We start from the raw sequence: 17,827 nt of genomic DNA, 5'->3' as shown, positions 1-17,827 counted from the left end.
TTGTGCATTGTGACATGTTTTGATTTGTTTTTTTGTTCACGTTTCATTTATTGATTATTGTCTTTGTCAGTGTAGAAAACATAGTTTATCTGCTATCGACTTGCCCCCCACTGACCGGCCACCAGACCATGTGATGATCAAGTGACAGCCATCCCCCCCCCCCCCCCCCCCCATTTCACTATTTTTGCAGGATGTGGGTCAACTGAGTGGTGTTGCAGTCGCGTGAGCACCAAAGCAGTCGTGAGCCTGGGGGCGACAATTGGTCTGCCGGATCCCCCCCACCCCCATCCCTCCCACCCCCGCCCCTGACGCTTATCACCAACATTGCAACACCCAAATTTCTGCATCACTACTCTGCCACTTTTGGCATAGCAACAACTACTCTTTATGCATGGCTAAGCGGAATAGAAAATGAATGAATGAGTCAAACTTGAGTCAAAAATGAGTCAAGCCTTTTTGTCTATCACAGTTCTGTATGAAAGGCACCAACACATGATCTAATTATCTAATTTTCTTATCTAATTATGACTTGTTATCTCAATATATTTTTTATCACATAATTTTATTTTATTTTTTTAATGTCATAATTTTGACTTTTTATCACCTAATTCTGACTTTTTATCTTCTGACTTCTGACATTTAATTTAAACTTTTTCTTATAATTTACATTTTTACTAACATAATTTGGACTTTTATTGCATAGTCTTGACTTTTAATGTCGTAATTTTGACTTTTTATTGTATAATTCTGATTTTTATCTCATGGTTTCAACGTGTTGTTTTTATCACATAATTCTAAATTTTGATCTCATAGTTTAAACCTTTTATCCCATAATTTTTCATCTCATAATTTTGACTTTTTATCACCTAAATCTGACTTTTTATCTCATAATTGAAACTTTTTCTTATAATTGACATTTTTACTATCATAATTTTGACTTTTAATGCATAGTCTTGACTTTTGATGTAATAATTTGGACTTTTTATTGTCTAATTCTGATTTTAATCTCATGGTTTCAACGTGTTATCTCGTAATTTCAACTTTTTCCTCCAATGAAACATTTTGTGTCATCATTTGGACATTTTATGTCAGAATTTTTGACTTCTTATCTAATTATGACTTGTTATCTCAAAATTTTGTTGTTTTTATCACATAATTCTAAATTTTGATCTCATAGTTTAAACCTTTTATCCCATAATTTCAACTTTTTCATCTCATAATTTTGACTTTTTATCACCTAATTCTGACTATCTATCTCATAATTGAAACTTTTTCTTATAATTGACATTTTTACTATCACAATTTGGCCTTTTTATTGCATAGTCTTGACTTTTGATGTAATAATTTTGACTTTTTATTGTTTAATTCAGATTTTTATCTCATGGTTTCAACATGTTATCTCATAATTTCAACTTTTTCCTCCAATGAAACATTTTGTGTCATCATTTGGACTTTTATGTCAGAATTTTTGACTTCTTATCTAATTATGACTTGTTATCTCAAAATTTTGTTGTTTTTATCACATAATTTTAAATTTTGATCTCATAATTTAAACCTTTTATCCCATAATTTCAACTTTTTCATCTCATAATTTTGACTTTTTATCACCTAATTCTGACTATTTATCACATAATTGAAACTTTTTCTTATAATTGACATTTTTACTATCACAATTTGGGCTTTTTATTGCATAGTCTTGAGTTTTGATGTAATAATTTTGACTTTTTATTGTTTAATTCTGATTTTAATCTCATGGTTTCAACATGTTATCTCATAATTTCAACTTTTTCCTCAAATGAAACATTTTGTGTCATCATTTGGACTTTTTATGTCAGAATTTTGATTTTTTTTCTTCTTTTGGTGGTGTAAACGGCCTTCGGTTATGAATTATCAGACGTTGGCCAGGAGAGGAAAGGCTGCATGTACTTCACAAACAAATCTAAGGATTATTTTTAGGTTCATATAAAAATGAACACGCTTGAAATATAGATTATGTATCAGAAATATATCTTTTTTTTCAGCACAGCTCCATCTGCTGGATGTGACCGGCATAGCTATGTCACTTCCTGTGAAACAACACGAAGAAACGGGCCTGGGACGCCCCTCCCCCTTCCTCCTCGATCGCGTGGGCTGGCACCTCGCATGTGCCGTCTGTACCCCTGGCACCCACTTCCACTTCCACTTCCACCCCCACTCGGCTCCATTACGTAATAGCACACAATATAAGAATACGCCAGTGATTGGCATCCACGTACTGTCCGTACCCGGGACGCGCACATGCGCACATGCGCAACTGGCTGGGTGGTTTGGACCGCGCCGTTCTTCCCGATTGCGTGGGTTTCATTCTTTCATTATCCACGCACACTCAGGTGATGTAAGGCGTTGTATCCCATGATTGTTACATAAGCGCGTGGCTTTTTGGCTCATTAAGAGCGTCTGATGGCGACTTTCATCACGCTGACCCACTTTCATATCAATGTATGTGACAGAGGCAATAAATCACCCCCCCTTCCCCCCCCCCCCACCCCCACGGGGGACCTCTATGTCTTTGAAATTCACCAGAGAACCGCAACAAACTCTGCGGCTGCGGGCACACGTGAGCGTGCTGTCTCCTTTACGGCCAACGCCGTTTTTACGACACCACGTGAATAATTGATCAGCTGTGGAAGGAAGGATGACGTCATCCGCACCAGAAACGGATGAAGATGCTGTTGCCCCCCCCCCCCCCACTTTGCCCCAGTTATCGCTCTTTCTCAATGTCACCACGCGCACGTGTCGTCCTTGAACATGGCGTCTTTACGCGGCAGGCCCGTGACCCCTACCGGAGCCCCCCCCCACCACCACGCTGCTTTTTTTTTAATCAGCATGCAGCCGGCCCGCTTTTGGGACTGGTCGGGACATAAAACATAAACCCCCCCCCAGGACTTGGTTGTGACTAAGACTTGTGTGCGCCCGTCATGTCGCTGTGATATGCAAATGAGAGTAAACCACACCTACAACAAAACCACACTACTTCATACAAATGTATAACCTGCAAGGCATGCTGGGAAGCCCACTTATATTACAGTGGTGCGGTTCCATTGTGCCTTACTTGAGCTGTTTTTCTTTTTTTCAGTGTTGAATTTAATGACCTTGAGCTGGTTTGTGTTAGGCCCCGCCCACACGGGAACGCTCCAAGGATTGTCCACACTGTTCCGGATCAGTAAATGGTCCGATAGTCCAGACTGGAAGGGGTCCCGTTGACTCAGTGTGGAGTCAGCCATGACATGTCTCCACATGATGGAGTGAAAATAAGTTCTCCTCTCGTTCCGTGTGGAAGTGGTACATGTTTGGTTCCCCCACTCTATCACAACCTCACTGGGGTTGTGTGGGGGTATGCTGGAGCCCATCCCAGTTGACTTTGCTGGGGTAGACCTAGTCACCTGCCAGTTGCACAAATAGACAACAACAATCATCCAAACCCGTGAAACTGATCTAACAGTTTTTGGACTGTGGAGGAAAGTTCCACGAGGATGCCCAAACAGAGATTCAAACCCTGATCTTCACAATTTGCCCCGATGTGCTAACCACTAGGCCACTGGGCAGCCCACGTTCAGAATACAGCATCGTTGGAGGCTAACTTGTTAGCATGCTAACGTTGAAAGCCATGGCAGTGATCCCGTAGCCGCAGCAGTACAGTTCAACAATATCATGTCAACAAAGAATAATAGCGGCGTAACTATAGGTTGACTATAGGGGTGTTATGTCATGTCTACAGGGCTCTAATAAATGTAAGGATTGTATTTAGGAAGTCATCAAAAGGTAAAGAAGTAGAGGTCGTTGACGCTGAGCAAACAAACAAACCATGACCTTGACTCTGACCCTTGAGGTTCGACTCTGTGGGGTTTTAGTATTGAGCGTCCATATTGTACTGAGCAGCCAGGACAGGGAGGTTGCTTTGGTTTTTTTAACCACTTCCTCAATTCCTCAATTTCCTCAATTTAGCCGTGGATCTGCGTTCCTACTCTCGCCTCATGAGCTTTGGGGCGTGACCCAAAGGGCAAGATGGCGGGGGCAAGATGGTGGGTCCAAGCGACGGGAACGGGTGTCTGGCCTCCCCCCTTTAAAGAGAAGCTGAGAAACTCTGAGAAGAAGCGCTGCTCCTCTGCATTGACGGGAACCCGGTGAGGTGGCTCTGGTGAGGACGCCTCCCGGCCCCTGCATGGGGAGGCGTTCAGGGCACGTGGGACCGGGAGGACTCCTCGGGAAGACCCACCTCTCCACTGGCCTGGGAACGCCTCAGGGGGAGCGAGATGAGATTTGTGGGTTGGGAGGTCCAAATTTTGGACTTTCGATGCGTGTTTGTCTTTCCGATTTGGGAGGGTTGTGGCACACCGGGGGAGGGGCTCTGGCCTGCGGGACGCCCTCACTTGAATCATGAACTTGCTAATTCCAATAAAGGGATGCGGGATGACAATTCCGGGATGAGAGCGCCACTAAGTTGATTATCCTAAATCCCAAATCCAAGGTGTTCCTGTCGGCATGGCGGGATTTCAGCATGAAGGTGAAGGCCAGCCGCTCTGAAGCATCCGTGTCCTCCATCGTGCCCCCCCGCCCCCCCCAAAAAAGTCAAGTGCAACCTCCCCCTCCTCTACTTCAGCCTCCAGACAAGAAAGGGAGGGGGGCAGCATCAGCCAGGGAGGGAGGGAGGGAGGGAGGTGGAGGGGCAAGGGCTTCTCTGCTAAAAACTGCATGGATACAAGGGGGGGTCGAGGGGCGGGGGTCGAGGGGCGGGTCTCTCTGCGCTAGCAAAACACACACTCGGTGTGTCTGTCAGCGAGTGGCCCATCACGTCAGCCATTTAGGACTTTCTGTGTCTTTATATAAGTGTGTGGGGGGGCAAGGGGCGGGGGGCATCATGACCTCATCCAGTCCGAGCCAGGAGAAGGCAAACCACACCCTCCTAAAATCGTGCCCCCCCCCGACGCCCATTGGCAACGTCAACACGCCATGCCAGAGGGGAGAGAAAATGGTGGCTGTTATTTCATCATCCTCAACACCCCCAACTGCCCCCCCCCGTCTTTTTTTGTCCTGTAAAATTACAATTTTCTCGAAATCTCAGATTATTTTACAATTTAAAATATTTTCCCAACTTTATTCTCATCATTTCAATTTATTTTTTCATAATCTGAGGCTGTGAGATTAATCATAAATATTTTGTCGGAAAAGATGTTCCGAATTTATTCTCGACATATCAGATTATTGTTTTAATAATCCGAGATTTCCGGATTTCCGAGATCAAAAATGATTTTCCGACTTTATTCCTGATTTCTCAGATTATTTTCGAAATAATATGAGATTCCAAGATTATTGTCCAACAGCATCGTAAATCTAGTCATAAAATCATAAATTAAATTTATTCTCAATATATGATAATATTGTTTTAATAATGAAGTAACCTGAGATTTGGAAAAGAAAGTTGAAGATTTACAATAAAAAATGTAAATTTTCAACTTCCTGTAGTCGTAAAATTAAGTTTTTATTGAAATCTCAGATTATTTTACAATTAAAAATATTTTTCCAATTTTATTCTCATCATCTCAATTTATTTTTTCTCTTAAATTTATTCTCAATATCTGATAATATTGTTTTAATAATAAAATAACCTGAGATTTGGAGAAGTTGAAAATTTACAAGAATAAAACAGAACATTTTCAACTTTTTTTCCCCTGTTGTAAAATTAAGTTTTTATTGAAATCTCAGATTATTTTACAATTAAAAATATTTTTCCAACTTTATTCTCATCTCAATTTATTTTTTCGCTTAAATTTATTATCAATATCTGATAATATTGTGTTAATAATAAAATAACCTGAGATTTGGAGAAGAAAGTTGAAAATTTATAAGAATAAAATAGTAAATTTTCAACTTTTTTTTCCTGTAGTTGTAAAATTACGTTTTTCTTGAAATCTAAGATTATGATTGTACGATTAAAAATCTTATTCCAACTTTATTGGAATAAGGGGCTACTTGTGACTTTTGGCCTCAGGCAAAGTTAAAATGATGACTTGTCAAATTTATTTGAAATAAAGTCCAATTGGGAATTTGGGAATAACGGAACTGTAGAACTTTTTCTTGTAAATTGACAATTTTATTCTGGAAATCTGGGATTGGGTGCTAAGAGAACGTCGTCGTGTTTGTCCTCCGTTTCAGCAGCTGGTAGGAGGATCAAACACCGCACCCCCCCACTTCAGATTAGCGAGGCTGAAGTCTCGCACCCTGTCATCCCCCCCCCACCCCCCACCTACACTCACGCACACTTCAAAATGTACATCCTCTAAATCTGCACCCCCGTGGAGCCACACATCTGTTTCCTATGAGCTGCTGCTTTACAATCCGCACTAAAATAAAACAAAAATTTTTTAAAAATGCACAAAAAATCCAAAGAAACAATTCACATTTAAAAAAATGTCATTTATTTTTTTTAAGAAAATCCTTTTTTTTGGATGATTATTGAAAAAAGTATCCAGAAGTTAACAAGTGAAGAGTGTAGTGTAAGAAAACAAAGATACTTAGTAAGACTGAAGGAGATGAAGGAAGGGGGGAAAGGGGAGGGGGGGGGGGGGGGTCAAGCAAGGGCAAAGGCAAGGGTGGTTGGGGGAGGGGGTAGAGTTTTAACAGTAGAAGAAGAAGAAGAAGAAGAAGGCAGGCTACGACAAAAAAGCCCAAATCCTTCCATGAAGGTAGAAAGTAGAAAAGAAGGAATATGTGCAGTTGGTGAGACCATGGCTGTAGAAAAGACGGGGGGGGGGGGGGGGGGGGGGGGGGGGGGGCGCGGAGTTGGGGTGGACCCCCACCACACGCCCACCCTCACACACACACACACACACACACACACACACACACTCTAGTGCGTCCATTCACCTCAGTCCAGTACAATCAAGGAAAAGTCAAATGAAAGAAAGAGGAAAATTCAATAAAACTAAAAAATAAAGAATGACTTTTTAATCAACACTGTCGTTTCCAAGGACAACAAATATACGTTGCATAATAAAAGAAAAACCTCATGGAAAATAAAATGTTGAAAAACGTGTAATAAAAGTGGTCGCATGGCTCTGTGGTGCTTTTCCTGCCCCCCCCCGAAAAGCAATGACCCACCCCCACCCTTTGAAAAATAGTCTGGTATAAATATGTACAACAGCTTTTGCATGAAGTTGTCATCATTATTCCGTGCCCCCCCCAGCCTCCCCCCCATACGTTGAACAGGAGGAGGGCGTTACAAATGCAGAATAGCAGCAGCGAGAGGATGGCGGTGCAAAACATCTCCCCCCCCAATGTTTCCTTTCCGTGTTGTGGTTTCAACACCAGCCTCGAGTGCAGCTCCGCACGGTCCCCGGATTGCGGGGGGGCGGGACCGAGTGGAGAAAGAGCGGGCTAGCGGATGTCGGGCGAGAGCTGGAAATGATGCTTATTAATATGAATGATTGATGACTACTGATGATTGGTCGATGCCAGCAAACAATCAACACGCAGCAAAAATGCTCAGAAAGCACCAAACATAAAAACATCCTATTTGGTAAAAGGCACAGTAGTCCAACATTTCCTTGACATTTTTACCCTCCAAATGATAAAAAACACAATGTCACTAATAATCCTAATCATAATCATAATAATAATAATAATAATAATGTATCAAAAAGAAGGTTGATGGCCTCACTGGGTGTGTGACGATATTCAGCTGCCCAATAAATAAATACAAAGAATAAATAAATGCAGTGTCAGATCAACGTACGAATAAATTAACTGCGGGGGTCTTCACAAGCGGCGCGGCGTCGGCGTCGCCCCCCCCCTTCCCCCCGCCAGCCGAGCTCTTCTCGGCTTACATTCGTGAGTTGATGACATCGTTTGTTTCTTTTTCTTTCTCTAAACGCACCACGCGTTCTGTACTGTACACCCCGCCCATCATCATCATCATTATCATCATCAGTCAGTCAGTTACTTCCTGTCATGACAGGAAGTGGTCCGTGATTGCTTCCACGTGACAAATGAGCTACAAGAGTTTGTTTTCTCGCTCTTTTTTTGTTTTTTAAAGATTTTTCTCGTTTTCTCGCTTGTCTTAACTCTCGCCGCACGAAGCAGCGGGGGTGGGGCGGCCCGCCCGCGTCAAAGGCTTCACGTCGGTGTGGCTGGACTGGCTTTGAGCTTGACAGGAAGTCGTGTCGCCCTGCTGCTCGGCGGCAGGCTGGCTTTGGCACCGGGTGGCTTTCTTGAGATTCTTGGCGTGCTTGGAGGGCGTGGTCGAGGAGACGGAGCTGTCCTGGGTGGCCGGGCTGCCTCGGCGGCAGGCCGGGCCCAGCTGGTCTTCGCTGCAAGCCGCCGACGCCGCCGACGTCGTCGTCGTCGTTGTCATCGTCGTCCCGTCACGTGACAAACAGGTCTTGCGAGGGGACAGTATGGGGGCGACGTGCATCCACGTGAGGCTGGGCTCGGACCCGTGACCCGCCTTCAAGTCGCCGTCGCCCTTTACCTTTGCGTCTCCGCTCACGTCGGGCGAAGCCAGCGGTGGAGGAGGAGGGCGGCTGCCTTCTTCCTCTTCCTCATCAGCACCCCCACGCTGCTTTGTGGTCTTGTTCTCTTCTGGACTTAAGCGAGGACACTTGGGGAGCCCCGGAGACGGCGTTGGGGAGTCGGTCCCCGTCCAGCTGAGTCTGCGTTTCTGCAATGCCAATAGCTAGGAGTCAAGAGCTAGCAAAAGCATCTCATGGCTTTGCTTTGACGAATCCAAACATCCACTTTCACGGCCCTTTTGTTGACATTTTTCACATCAACATTTGCAATAAAGATATAAAAACCGGATTGGACCCTGGCCTTCTCTTCGATATGCCTCACACGCTTACGAAGCACGTTTCAACCACAGAAACCTCGATTAGAACCTGGTGCATTCTACCACCTTCCTTGTTAGCATCCATTAGCCAGCTAAAGAACGTCGCCCATCGATGATGTCATCAGCGGTTGACTATAATGTGCCATGCATGCTACAATTCATAGAAATACACCAACATTGAAGGCTACTTTTACCTTCACTGAAGACCTGATGGTTCCCAAAGACTCCATGCGGCAGCGAGATCAACCACTTCCTGTTTTCAGTCCCGTTAAAAGTCTTCAGTGAAGGTAAAAGTTAGCTTAAAAGTTCATGTATCCCTTTCATTGTTATTCCACTTGTTTTCTCAAAATAGAATAGTAAAACTATAGGAAGGAGTTTATTAATTGGATTTGGTTAGCAGCCGTATTGGTTAGAGTCGGACGGTCTGGAAGGAATGGATGACACTAACCAAGGTTTTTACATTTTACCTGTATTATTACAAATTTAAAAACGCTTACCGACTTCTACGGTACTGCCAGCGCTTATTTTTGTCTTTATTATGGTTATTATGATTATTGTACGACAAGAAGTCTCGATCAGACGTCTCCATATGCGCCTGACCCGACGATGACGTCGAGCCGTGACGTCGATAAGCGAGCGCGTCCTCACCTTGACGGGAATGTGCAACTGATCCCGGTGCTTGTGCGGCGGCATGGTGCCCGGCGCGCCTTGGAGGGAGCGGGCGGGCGATGAGGCCACGCTGGAGGCGGCCGACACCGGCTGACCGGCGATGTGAGGAAACCAAAGCTTGAGCATCATCTCCACTTGGAGGAGAGTGTTGAGGTACTTCTCCCTGTGAGAAGACGGGAGGAGGAATTCCGTGAGGACGAGGAAACATCCGGCATCCTTCATGAGGCGATGTCATTTAACAAGCGCTCTAAGTGGGTTGGGGGGGGCATCTTACCCGCAGTTTGGTCTCTGTAAAACACCCACGATCCTCTGGATCCGATCCATGGCGACGCTCTGCTGGAAACTACTCAGGCCTGCCAATCATAATCCTGCGGTTAGCGCTACGGCACACAAAACTTGAACTTTCTCGCACAGAAGAGCCGCTGCAGCCACCACCACCACCCACAGGGGGCGCCACAGAGCAATGATGTAAGGGGGCTTACCACGGTCGAATCGGCCCTTCTTTAGTCCATTCAGCAGCTCCATGAGAGGTCTGACGAAACCCTGCAACTCGGCACACTGTGACAGGAAGTGAGAGGAAGACGGATTACGACAAGGTCTGGCTCGGAAAGGAGGAAGTTCTCCGTTACCTCACCTTCTGAGCAAACAGGATGTCGCCCTGCGATTTGGGAACCTGACCCGCAGGACGAGCATCGCGGGGCGCCTTGCTCCCCCCCATCCCGTACGGCGCCGCTTCGTCTTCTTCCTCCTTGTCGGTGAAGCCGTCGCACGCCCACTGGGAACCGGGGCTCTCCGACGCACGCCCGGCGTGTGCGGACGAGCCGCCCACTCCGTCCAGAATGGCTGAGGAGGAGCTGTCCGTCAGGAAAACGTCGGCGTCCTCGGAGTCGCTCAACAGGAGGCTGTCGCTGGAGCTCAGGGAGTCGAAGGAGGGTTGGGAGGAAGTGCTGCCCTGGGACTGCATCTCTGTTTGGGGAAGGAAGCGGCACACAGACACGAATGGTGAAAAACCAGCACAGCGCAAAACGGCGCCTGCACGAGTGTCCTACTTTAACGTGGTAGCCAGTCGGCGCACGGCGGTTAGCGCATGTCTGGCTCCCATTGAGGAGAAGGAAGAGTGTAAAAAAACGAGGGGGATGGGAGCTCGTGCGTGGAGTAGTAGTGTAGTGGAATCAGAATAGGCCGTCTCTTTCACTGCCTCCAGTGCTCTGCTGGAGCCCCGCCCCTCTCGGTCGCTGGCTGCCTGGCGCTCCATCCGACCCCCCCACCCAACACCACTACCGACCCCCCCCTTCTCTCACACACACAGCTCTCTTTCCTCTCTGTATGCCTCTCATCCCCCTTCAGCTCATCCTCGGAGCCTTCCTGTCCTCCCCCTTCGCATTTTAAATTCTAGTACTTTCTCCCCCCACTTCTCGGTTTAAACCCTACGCCCTGGGGGAGGTCACAGGAATACCGACTTGTACTCACTCCCCCTGATTAAGCTCGGAAGAAAGTCAAAGAGCAGGCAGGCAGGAAGAAACGGCAGTTAGTAACGGTTAGCGTGTCAGATCTCGGACTCCATGGATATCGGGGTCGGAGTTTGCGTCCAAAAACACGCAGTCCCAAAACATGCGTGACTGATCGGGACTTCCAAACCGCCCATAGGTCGGTGCCTTGTGATGAACTGGTGACCAGACCCCACCTCTCTTTCCGTGTCAAGTCGGCTCCCCCATGACCCGAATCAGGACAAGCCCGATAGTGGATGGAGAGATGGATGGATGGATGGACTGACTTCCCTAATTGCAGGGCTGTTCAAACTTTTTCCATCACACAGAAAAAAAATAATGGATGCAAGATTTGCACCTTGATATATTTAATATTGTGCATTTTATTTGTACATGACAAAAACATACAACCACACATCTAATGATGTGTGATTTAATTGTATATTTAGGACACACACAAGGGCCAAAAACTCAGCTGTGTGCCGAAAATGCTCCCGGGGCCACACCTTGGACACCCTGCCTTATGTTTGTTAATGCATCATTAAAGCTTACTCGACAATTTGTCATCCGTGTACAAGGCAGGTGATGGAGACAGTCAACACCGCACGTCACTATCATACCCCAAAATAATATACTTTGTACCATAATCTACCCCCGCCGGCACGTCAAAGAAAGAAACCTATGAAAAAGTACAAGCGAGAGAATATACGGTATAAATACACAGTCAAGCTAACACAAAAAATGTTAGCATAAACAGGATGCGGCTAGCTTACCAACTTCCACAAGATACCATAAAAACAACGTGACTCACCCGATATTTGTGATGAAAAACAGCACCGGCCAGAAAAGTGGGCTTCTATCTCCAAACTCAGTGAGGACCCCGCCTTGTAAGCTTCGACACACACTTACTCCATGGAGCACGTCCACCCAATTCGCCGTGGCCGTGGCTCGCCGTGTGTCTTTGCTAGCTCTTTCTCTCTCGCCACTATACGAGCGTCAACATGTGCCGGGATCCACGTGCCCACGTCATCCCCGCAGCCCGTTGGTCGGCAGTGGGCGGGCGGCGCGCGCCCATTGGTCGGGACGGGCAGCCAGTGATTGGCTTACTGGGCGCTGATTGGACGGCGGCGATAGAGCTTCAAGCCCCGCCTACTCATGTGTTGCCAGTGTGCTGTGCAGGCTTGTGGGCTGCTCGCTGGTTACTACAGAGAGAGAGAGAGGGGGAGAGAGAGGGCGGGTGTAAACACACGCATGCAGCGTGAGTGGATGCTGTGTGTGTGCGTGCGTGTGTATGTGTTGTGTGTGTGTTTTGTGTGTGTGTATATGTGTGCAACCCCCCTCTCTAAAGACACCTCACCAATCTACATCACACACTAAGATGCAATAAGAGAGCCTTATGCAACATGACTGAATAGAATGAAAATAACCCAACATTATTAAGTATTTGTTTTTTTCATACCCCATACATGACAACCCATATTTTTTAAGACCCGTTTTTCAAAAAATATTGGAAGACAAATATTTATATATATCACTATATTGACAGTTACTATGGTACCCATTATGTCAATGTATGGTCATATCACCTCATACTTTGGTACGGGGTACATTATTTAAAAAACAAACAACAACAAAAAACCTTAAACTGTATTATGGAAAGCAGGAAGTGAACAAATGTAACAGTTACTGATTGTAAAAGTACCAGATGGAGGGGTAGGATTTAATAAGCTTTGCTTCTTCCTACTCCTTTTGGACATGAAGTGCTATATACGTTATATCTCTATATCGATGTTTACTATGGTACCCATTATGTCATTGTATGGTCATACCACCTTGTACTTCGATACGTGACAAAAAATTAATAAAAATATATTTTTTAATTAAATTAATTTATTTATTATTTATTTATTTATTTATTTATTTATTAATTTAATTAAAATGTTTTTTAATGAAAAAAAATAAAATGTTTTTTTAAAATAAAAAAACAACTTAAACTATGTTAGGAAAGCAGGAAGTGAACAAATGTAACAGTTAGTGATTATAAAAGTACCAGATGGAGGGGTAGGATTTAATAAGCTTTGCTTCTTCCTACTCCTTTTGGACATGTGGAACTGGGAACTGATTATGGGATGCACTCAATTGGAATCTGATGCATGTTCAAATGAAATAAAACTATTACCATTACCCATTACCATTACCATTACCATTACCAAATCACGTTTTCTGGTGAAATAAGGATGCAGTATTTCCAAGTTGCTGGACAATTGTTTGACGCCGCTGCTTTATTGATCACCATTATCAGAAAATAACGCCTTCTCTGATGGAACGCCCTATGATTCGGTTTCCGATGCCCATTTTTGGTCAAATTTAGCCTGGCTTTATCTACGCCGTCCAGGCTACAATATTGCGTGGAACAAACTAGTCACGTAACAAAGCTTCCTACACGTATACGCATATAGCTGACTCGCTGTCTGTGCATTTTGTTACTGAGTGCGACTGCAATAAATGCCATTCCGATGAAAAACCCAACCATTTATGTCAACAAGCTTTGCAGGGGAGTTAAACAAAGGAAGAACGGTGGGAGGGGGCATCAGGAAAGGAACTGCTACTGACCTTCAGAGCTTTTGCATCGGACCAAAGGTCCTTTCTTCTTTCTTCCCCCCCCTTTCTGCAACTCACAAAATACACCCATATGGAGAAATGGAAGAAATTGGTGTCATTCTCCTTATGTTAACAACCGTTCGTGTCGACGGGAGTCAGCCTATTTGACGGATGTCGATTTAAATGGGTTTATTTACTCGGGTTTCCCAAAAAAAAGACAAAATATTCTTCCCAAGAGCCCTGCTGCCTGTTGCCGAGCGGTCTTTTCAGGTTTAAATTTATATGAAAAAGATTCTTTTTTCACAAATTTGACCCTAACCCATATTTTTACTTGACATAAATTACAAATAAAATCTAAATACAGCAACATTAACTCCGAAAAACCTATTGCAGCAATACTTTTCAACCAATTTTGCTCAAATTTCCCGGCCACGTGCTTGTCAGTCGCCTAAAGGTGTGTACCAAATTCCACAGTCACTTGGCTAAACACACTAAAGTTACAGTGGGGTTTTTGCAGATTTTTGGTTTTAAAAAGGGACTAAAAATGGAAATTAGCTGGCTAAATTTACATTTAAAAATGCATTTATAGATGTTAAATATGTTAATATAAATGTTTTTTTAAATATGACTTGTATGTATATTTTTATAAATATAAAAATTGATAAAAATAATATTTCATCATTTTGTAAGGGCCGCTTCATGAGTATAGTATTGTATTAATAAGCCTAATTTCCATAGAAAATGAAGGTATTTACTGAAGATTAAGGTCAAGTCACTGCTGTATATGACTTCCAATCAGACTAACGCTAAGCCTAGCATAATTATTTCCTTCCTCACACAAACAATTGCGCATGTGCATAAATCATGGTGTCATTTCCCGGCCAGTCATGTTCACCAGTAACGTCGATAACCGTGAGTGACATTGATTGCGGTATAATGTATAATAATAAAACCGGCTTGGAGTCATGAATCATGGCGGTGTTGCGGTCCTCCAGGATACTACGGTGTGAACTCAATGACCCCCTCCCCCTCCGCTTACAACATGCATGTCAGACCACACACACGCTCGCTTCGCAACCTGTCACGCACTTGTCGTACGTATCGACACTTCCTCCCCTGGCAGCATGGGCTCTAATTGTACATCTGCCATTGTGGGGCTTAACGTGTAGCTTTTTCGAGAAGGCAGGGCTTGAGAATGTGGAGCGGTGAAACGGGGTTGCCCATCCCCCCTACTCACGACATATATATCCACACACACATGAACACAACATACACATGAACTCACTGACCCTTCTTAAAGCACACATACATGTCCTTGTGTGATTGGCAATAGCTGTCTTTACGCATAGTGAGCGCGGTCACGCACAGATGACAACCAGGTGAGCAAACAACCTGTTCAATTATCAACACGCAATCCCCGGTGAACCTTTGGTAATAGTAAACCTTGTTTGTGTATGTTACACGGAGCAGGTCACGGGAAAGAAAGCTTCCCATCCCCCTATGGCATTCCTCTGCAGCACATGAACCCAATGAACCTGCGTAGAGTTCATGGATTCTGAAGACCACCCCCCAGCATTTCCATCTCTGCGGCTCCCTTCCCCCCCTCACCATCCCATCCCCCACCTGGTTCCTGCACGCGTGGGTGTTTGTCCTCCATCGATATTGTGGTTTGCGCTCGCATGGGCTTGGCCTGTTAAGCCAAAGCCCGTGGTTCTGGCTTTTCTACATCACGTATCGTGACTTAACATGGGCTCCGTCATGTCGACATGATGGATGCTTCTGATGAGCCGCTGTAGTCCACTTCAGGGTGTCGACACCCTGAAGTGGACCCGCTGATGTCCTCAGCCAAAACACTTTGGAGATGGGAGAATATGATATTCATAATGGCACTAATAGTTATGCTAACTGGTGATCATGTTTATGCCAAAAATGACATGCTACTGACACATATGAACATGCGACCTTGGTTAGCGTCATTCATTTGTTCCGGAGGGGCTGACTCGAAAACCGCAGCAGACCCAAACAGAATCAATTTTCCCATAAGAAATGATGTAAATCCAATCAATATGTTCCGGAAAGCCAAGAATGCTTTTTATACTTTATAATAATTTGACTAATGCATATAAATGATTAATGACAGGGATAAATAAACATTAAAGTTTACTTTTAATGTGGCCACCTTCCTGTTTTGCCATGAGTTATTCAAAAGTGAGAAACATGATTGAATTCAAGAAATGACTCATGGCAAAACAGGAAGGTGGTGTCCGTGCAGTGTTTCGCTGCGACGCCGGGTCTTTGATTCTAAATATTCCAAGTGAAATAACACATTTGTGGCTCTTGGTCTGCAATATTAATAATTACATTTATTTTATTTTTCATTAATGACTGTCCGTAAAACTTGCTTGGTTTCATCCACATCACATGGTGGACGTTTGATCACGTTCAGGGGGGCGTGACTATCAGACCTGTAGATGGCGCCCATATGCCACGTAATGACTCCATGAGGATTTGGTGAGAGTCGAGCGTTAGTAAATACAGTGGATTATTTTTTTTGTCCCGCTCGGTGGCGCCCCCTGGGAAGCCGCCCTGGGCAATCGCCCATATATGTCCCATCGCTAGAAGCGCTACTGTCTTCAATGAAGGTGCAAATATAAGAGATGTCACATTTCGAGCCATTAAAAACGGCCGCCATTTGGCAGACGTGAGGTGTTAGCATTGCTAGCATGCTAACTTTTGGTAGGTTCCAAGTTTATTTTGCCATAAAATGTGTAAAATGGCCGCTGCTTTTGGATTTTGCGTTCATTAGTGGTGACTATCTATACATTTTATAAGCGTGTGAGACATATTTACAGCTTAGACTTGGATTGCGTCACGTGTGAACAATGACAATCGAAGAGAGAAAGAGTTGTGTCGGAAATAGACATTTCTCCGAGTGTATCAGTTACACATTTTTTTGTGATTTGCGGCCAGTCGTGGAATGTCATCCATTGTGTTGCGTTCAACTTTGCGGCTTCCACCGCAGTTGACATGGCGCCAAAGCCAGCCGGCCGTGAGGCATTCAGGTACAGTGAAAGCATGCAGAAACCCGATCGGGGGGTCAATTGGAAAAGGACAAGAAGGCCCGGAGACGGACTAAACTGTCTGAGCGACTCTGGTTTCTGGTTGCACGGTATCGGATCACGTTGCACCTGCAAACCGCGACAGGACAGGGGAACAATAGCACCGCATCACACTTCCTGTTTGTCTTCAGAAGCACCCAATCGGCTGATTGCTTACACACAGGTTATTAACATTGTAGTACAAATGAAGACACATGTATTTGCTTTCTTCTTTTTTTTTTAAACCACAAAACGTTAAGAATTCCCAAATGGGAAGCTGCAAATATTGATTTAAGTGACGGGTGTTTGAATATTCGGAAAGCTGCCGTTAGATAACAGACTGATTTGAAGCACTGCGTGACTTTGATGGGTGTATGAGCGCCGCTGTCGTAACCACCGCCAGCCAAACATTGCAATACGGCATCCTAAATATCATTATTATTGTTTTTATTATACTTCTGTATTGCCTTATTGTAATAAAAAAAAATATTCGGGGCGGAAACGAGTGTTGAGCAATGTAAACACAAAGAGCTTCACATGTTGGTGGGACGCTGCCTGGCTGGATTTTATGAATGAAACCCAAGAACACGCCTCCAGAAAAGAGCTGGCCAATCGGGTGTCGATGTGCTCTGTCCACGCCCATTGACTGTGAGCCGAGCGACCAATGGGAAGCCTGCAGGAGTTATCGCTGTTGCATAATTTGGCTGAGGAGCCGCACGTTTCAGCGAGCAGACAGTCACCACACACACACACACACACACACAGCGCAGGAGGCGTGACGAAAAGACACGTGATCACAACCTTTTTATATCAACAGTATGAAATTGCCTGTTATATAAAAATACGTTAGCCAAGTAGTACTGCCACCGAGTCACAGCGCCGTAAAAAGGCCGGATTGATCAGTTTAAAACGTGCCTTCGGGGGTATGTTGTGTTTTTTTTTATTCCCGGTGCGGACCAGCTAGCAGGCCGGTGTCACGTGCAGAGGGCTCCCCCTTGTGGCGCAAATCCGCAAGGCCAGTCGGTGGCCTTGCATGCGTGCTTGCGTCACTTTATATAACTGTTGACAAAGTGTTCGACACACGGCACAACCATGCACAACATCTTCAA

At 44.7% G+C, this 17,827-nt stretch overlaps 1 protein-coding gene across 3 annotated transcripts in view; it reads right to left on the bottom strand.

The window, feature by feature from the left end:
* Nucleotides 1-7,229: 7,229 nt before the first annotated feature.
* The window catches only part of ciarta (circadian associated repressor of transcription a), a 104,936-nt gene continuing 94,338 nt past the window's right edge, over nucleotides 7,230-17,827 (bottom strand). For 2 of the 3 annotated variants that reach the window (XM_058083473.1, XM_058083474.1), the window contains 5 exons: nucleotides 10,167-10,498; nucleotides 10,015-10,090; nucleotides 9,807-9,885; nucleotides 9,512-9,695; nucleotides 7,230-8,695 (listed from right to left, as the gene is read on the bottom strand). In XM_058083473.1, the coding sequence (XP_057939456.1) occupies nucleotides 8,096-8,695; nucleotides 9,512-9,695; nucleotides 9,807-9,885; nucleotides 10,015-10,090; nucleotides 10,167-10,498 (1,271 nt within the window). In that variant the 3' untranslated portion in view covers nucleotides 7,230-8,095. Of the gene's footprint in view, nucleotides 8,696-9,511; nucleotides 9,696-9,806; nucleotides 9,886-10,014; nucleotides 10,091-10,166; nucleotides 10,499-11,830; nucleotides 12,222-17,827 lie in introns of all 3 variants that reach the window. The other variant, XM_058083475.1, reaches the window with a different exon arrangement.

This window comes from Doryrhamphus excisus, chromosome 10 (genome assembly GCF_030265055.1).
Source record: "Doryrhamphus excisus isolate RoL2022-K1 chromosome 10, RoL_Dexc_1.0, whole genome shotgun sequence".
In the NCBI taxonomy this organism is placed as follows: domain Eukaryota; kingdom Metazoa; phylum Chordata; class Actinopteri; order Syngnathiformes; family Syngnathidae; genus Doryrhamphus; species Doryrhamphus excisus.
The sequence above is the reverse complement of the archived record's forward strand: the minus strand, read 5'-3'. Positions and strand labels throughout refer to the sequence as shown.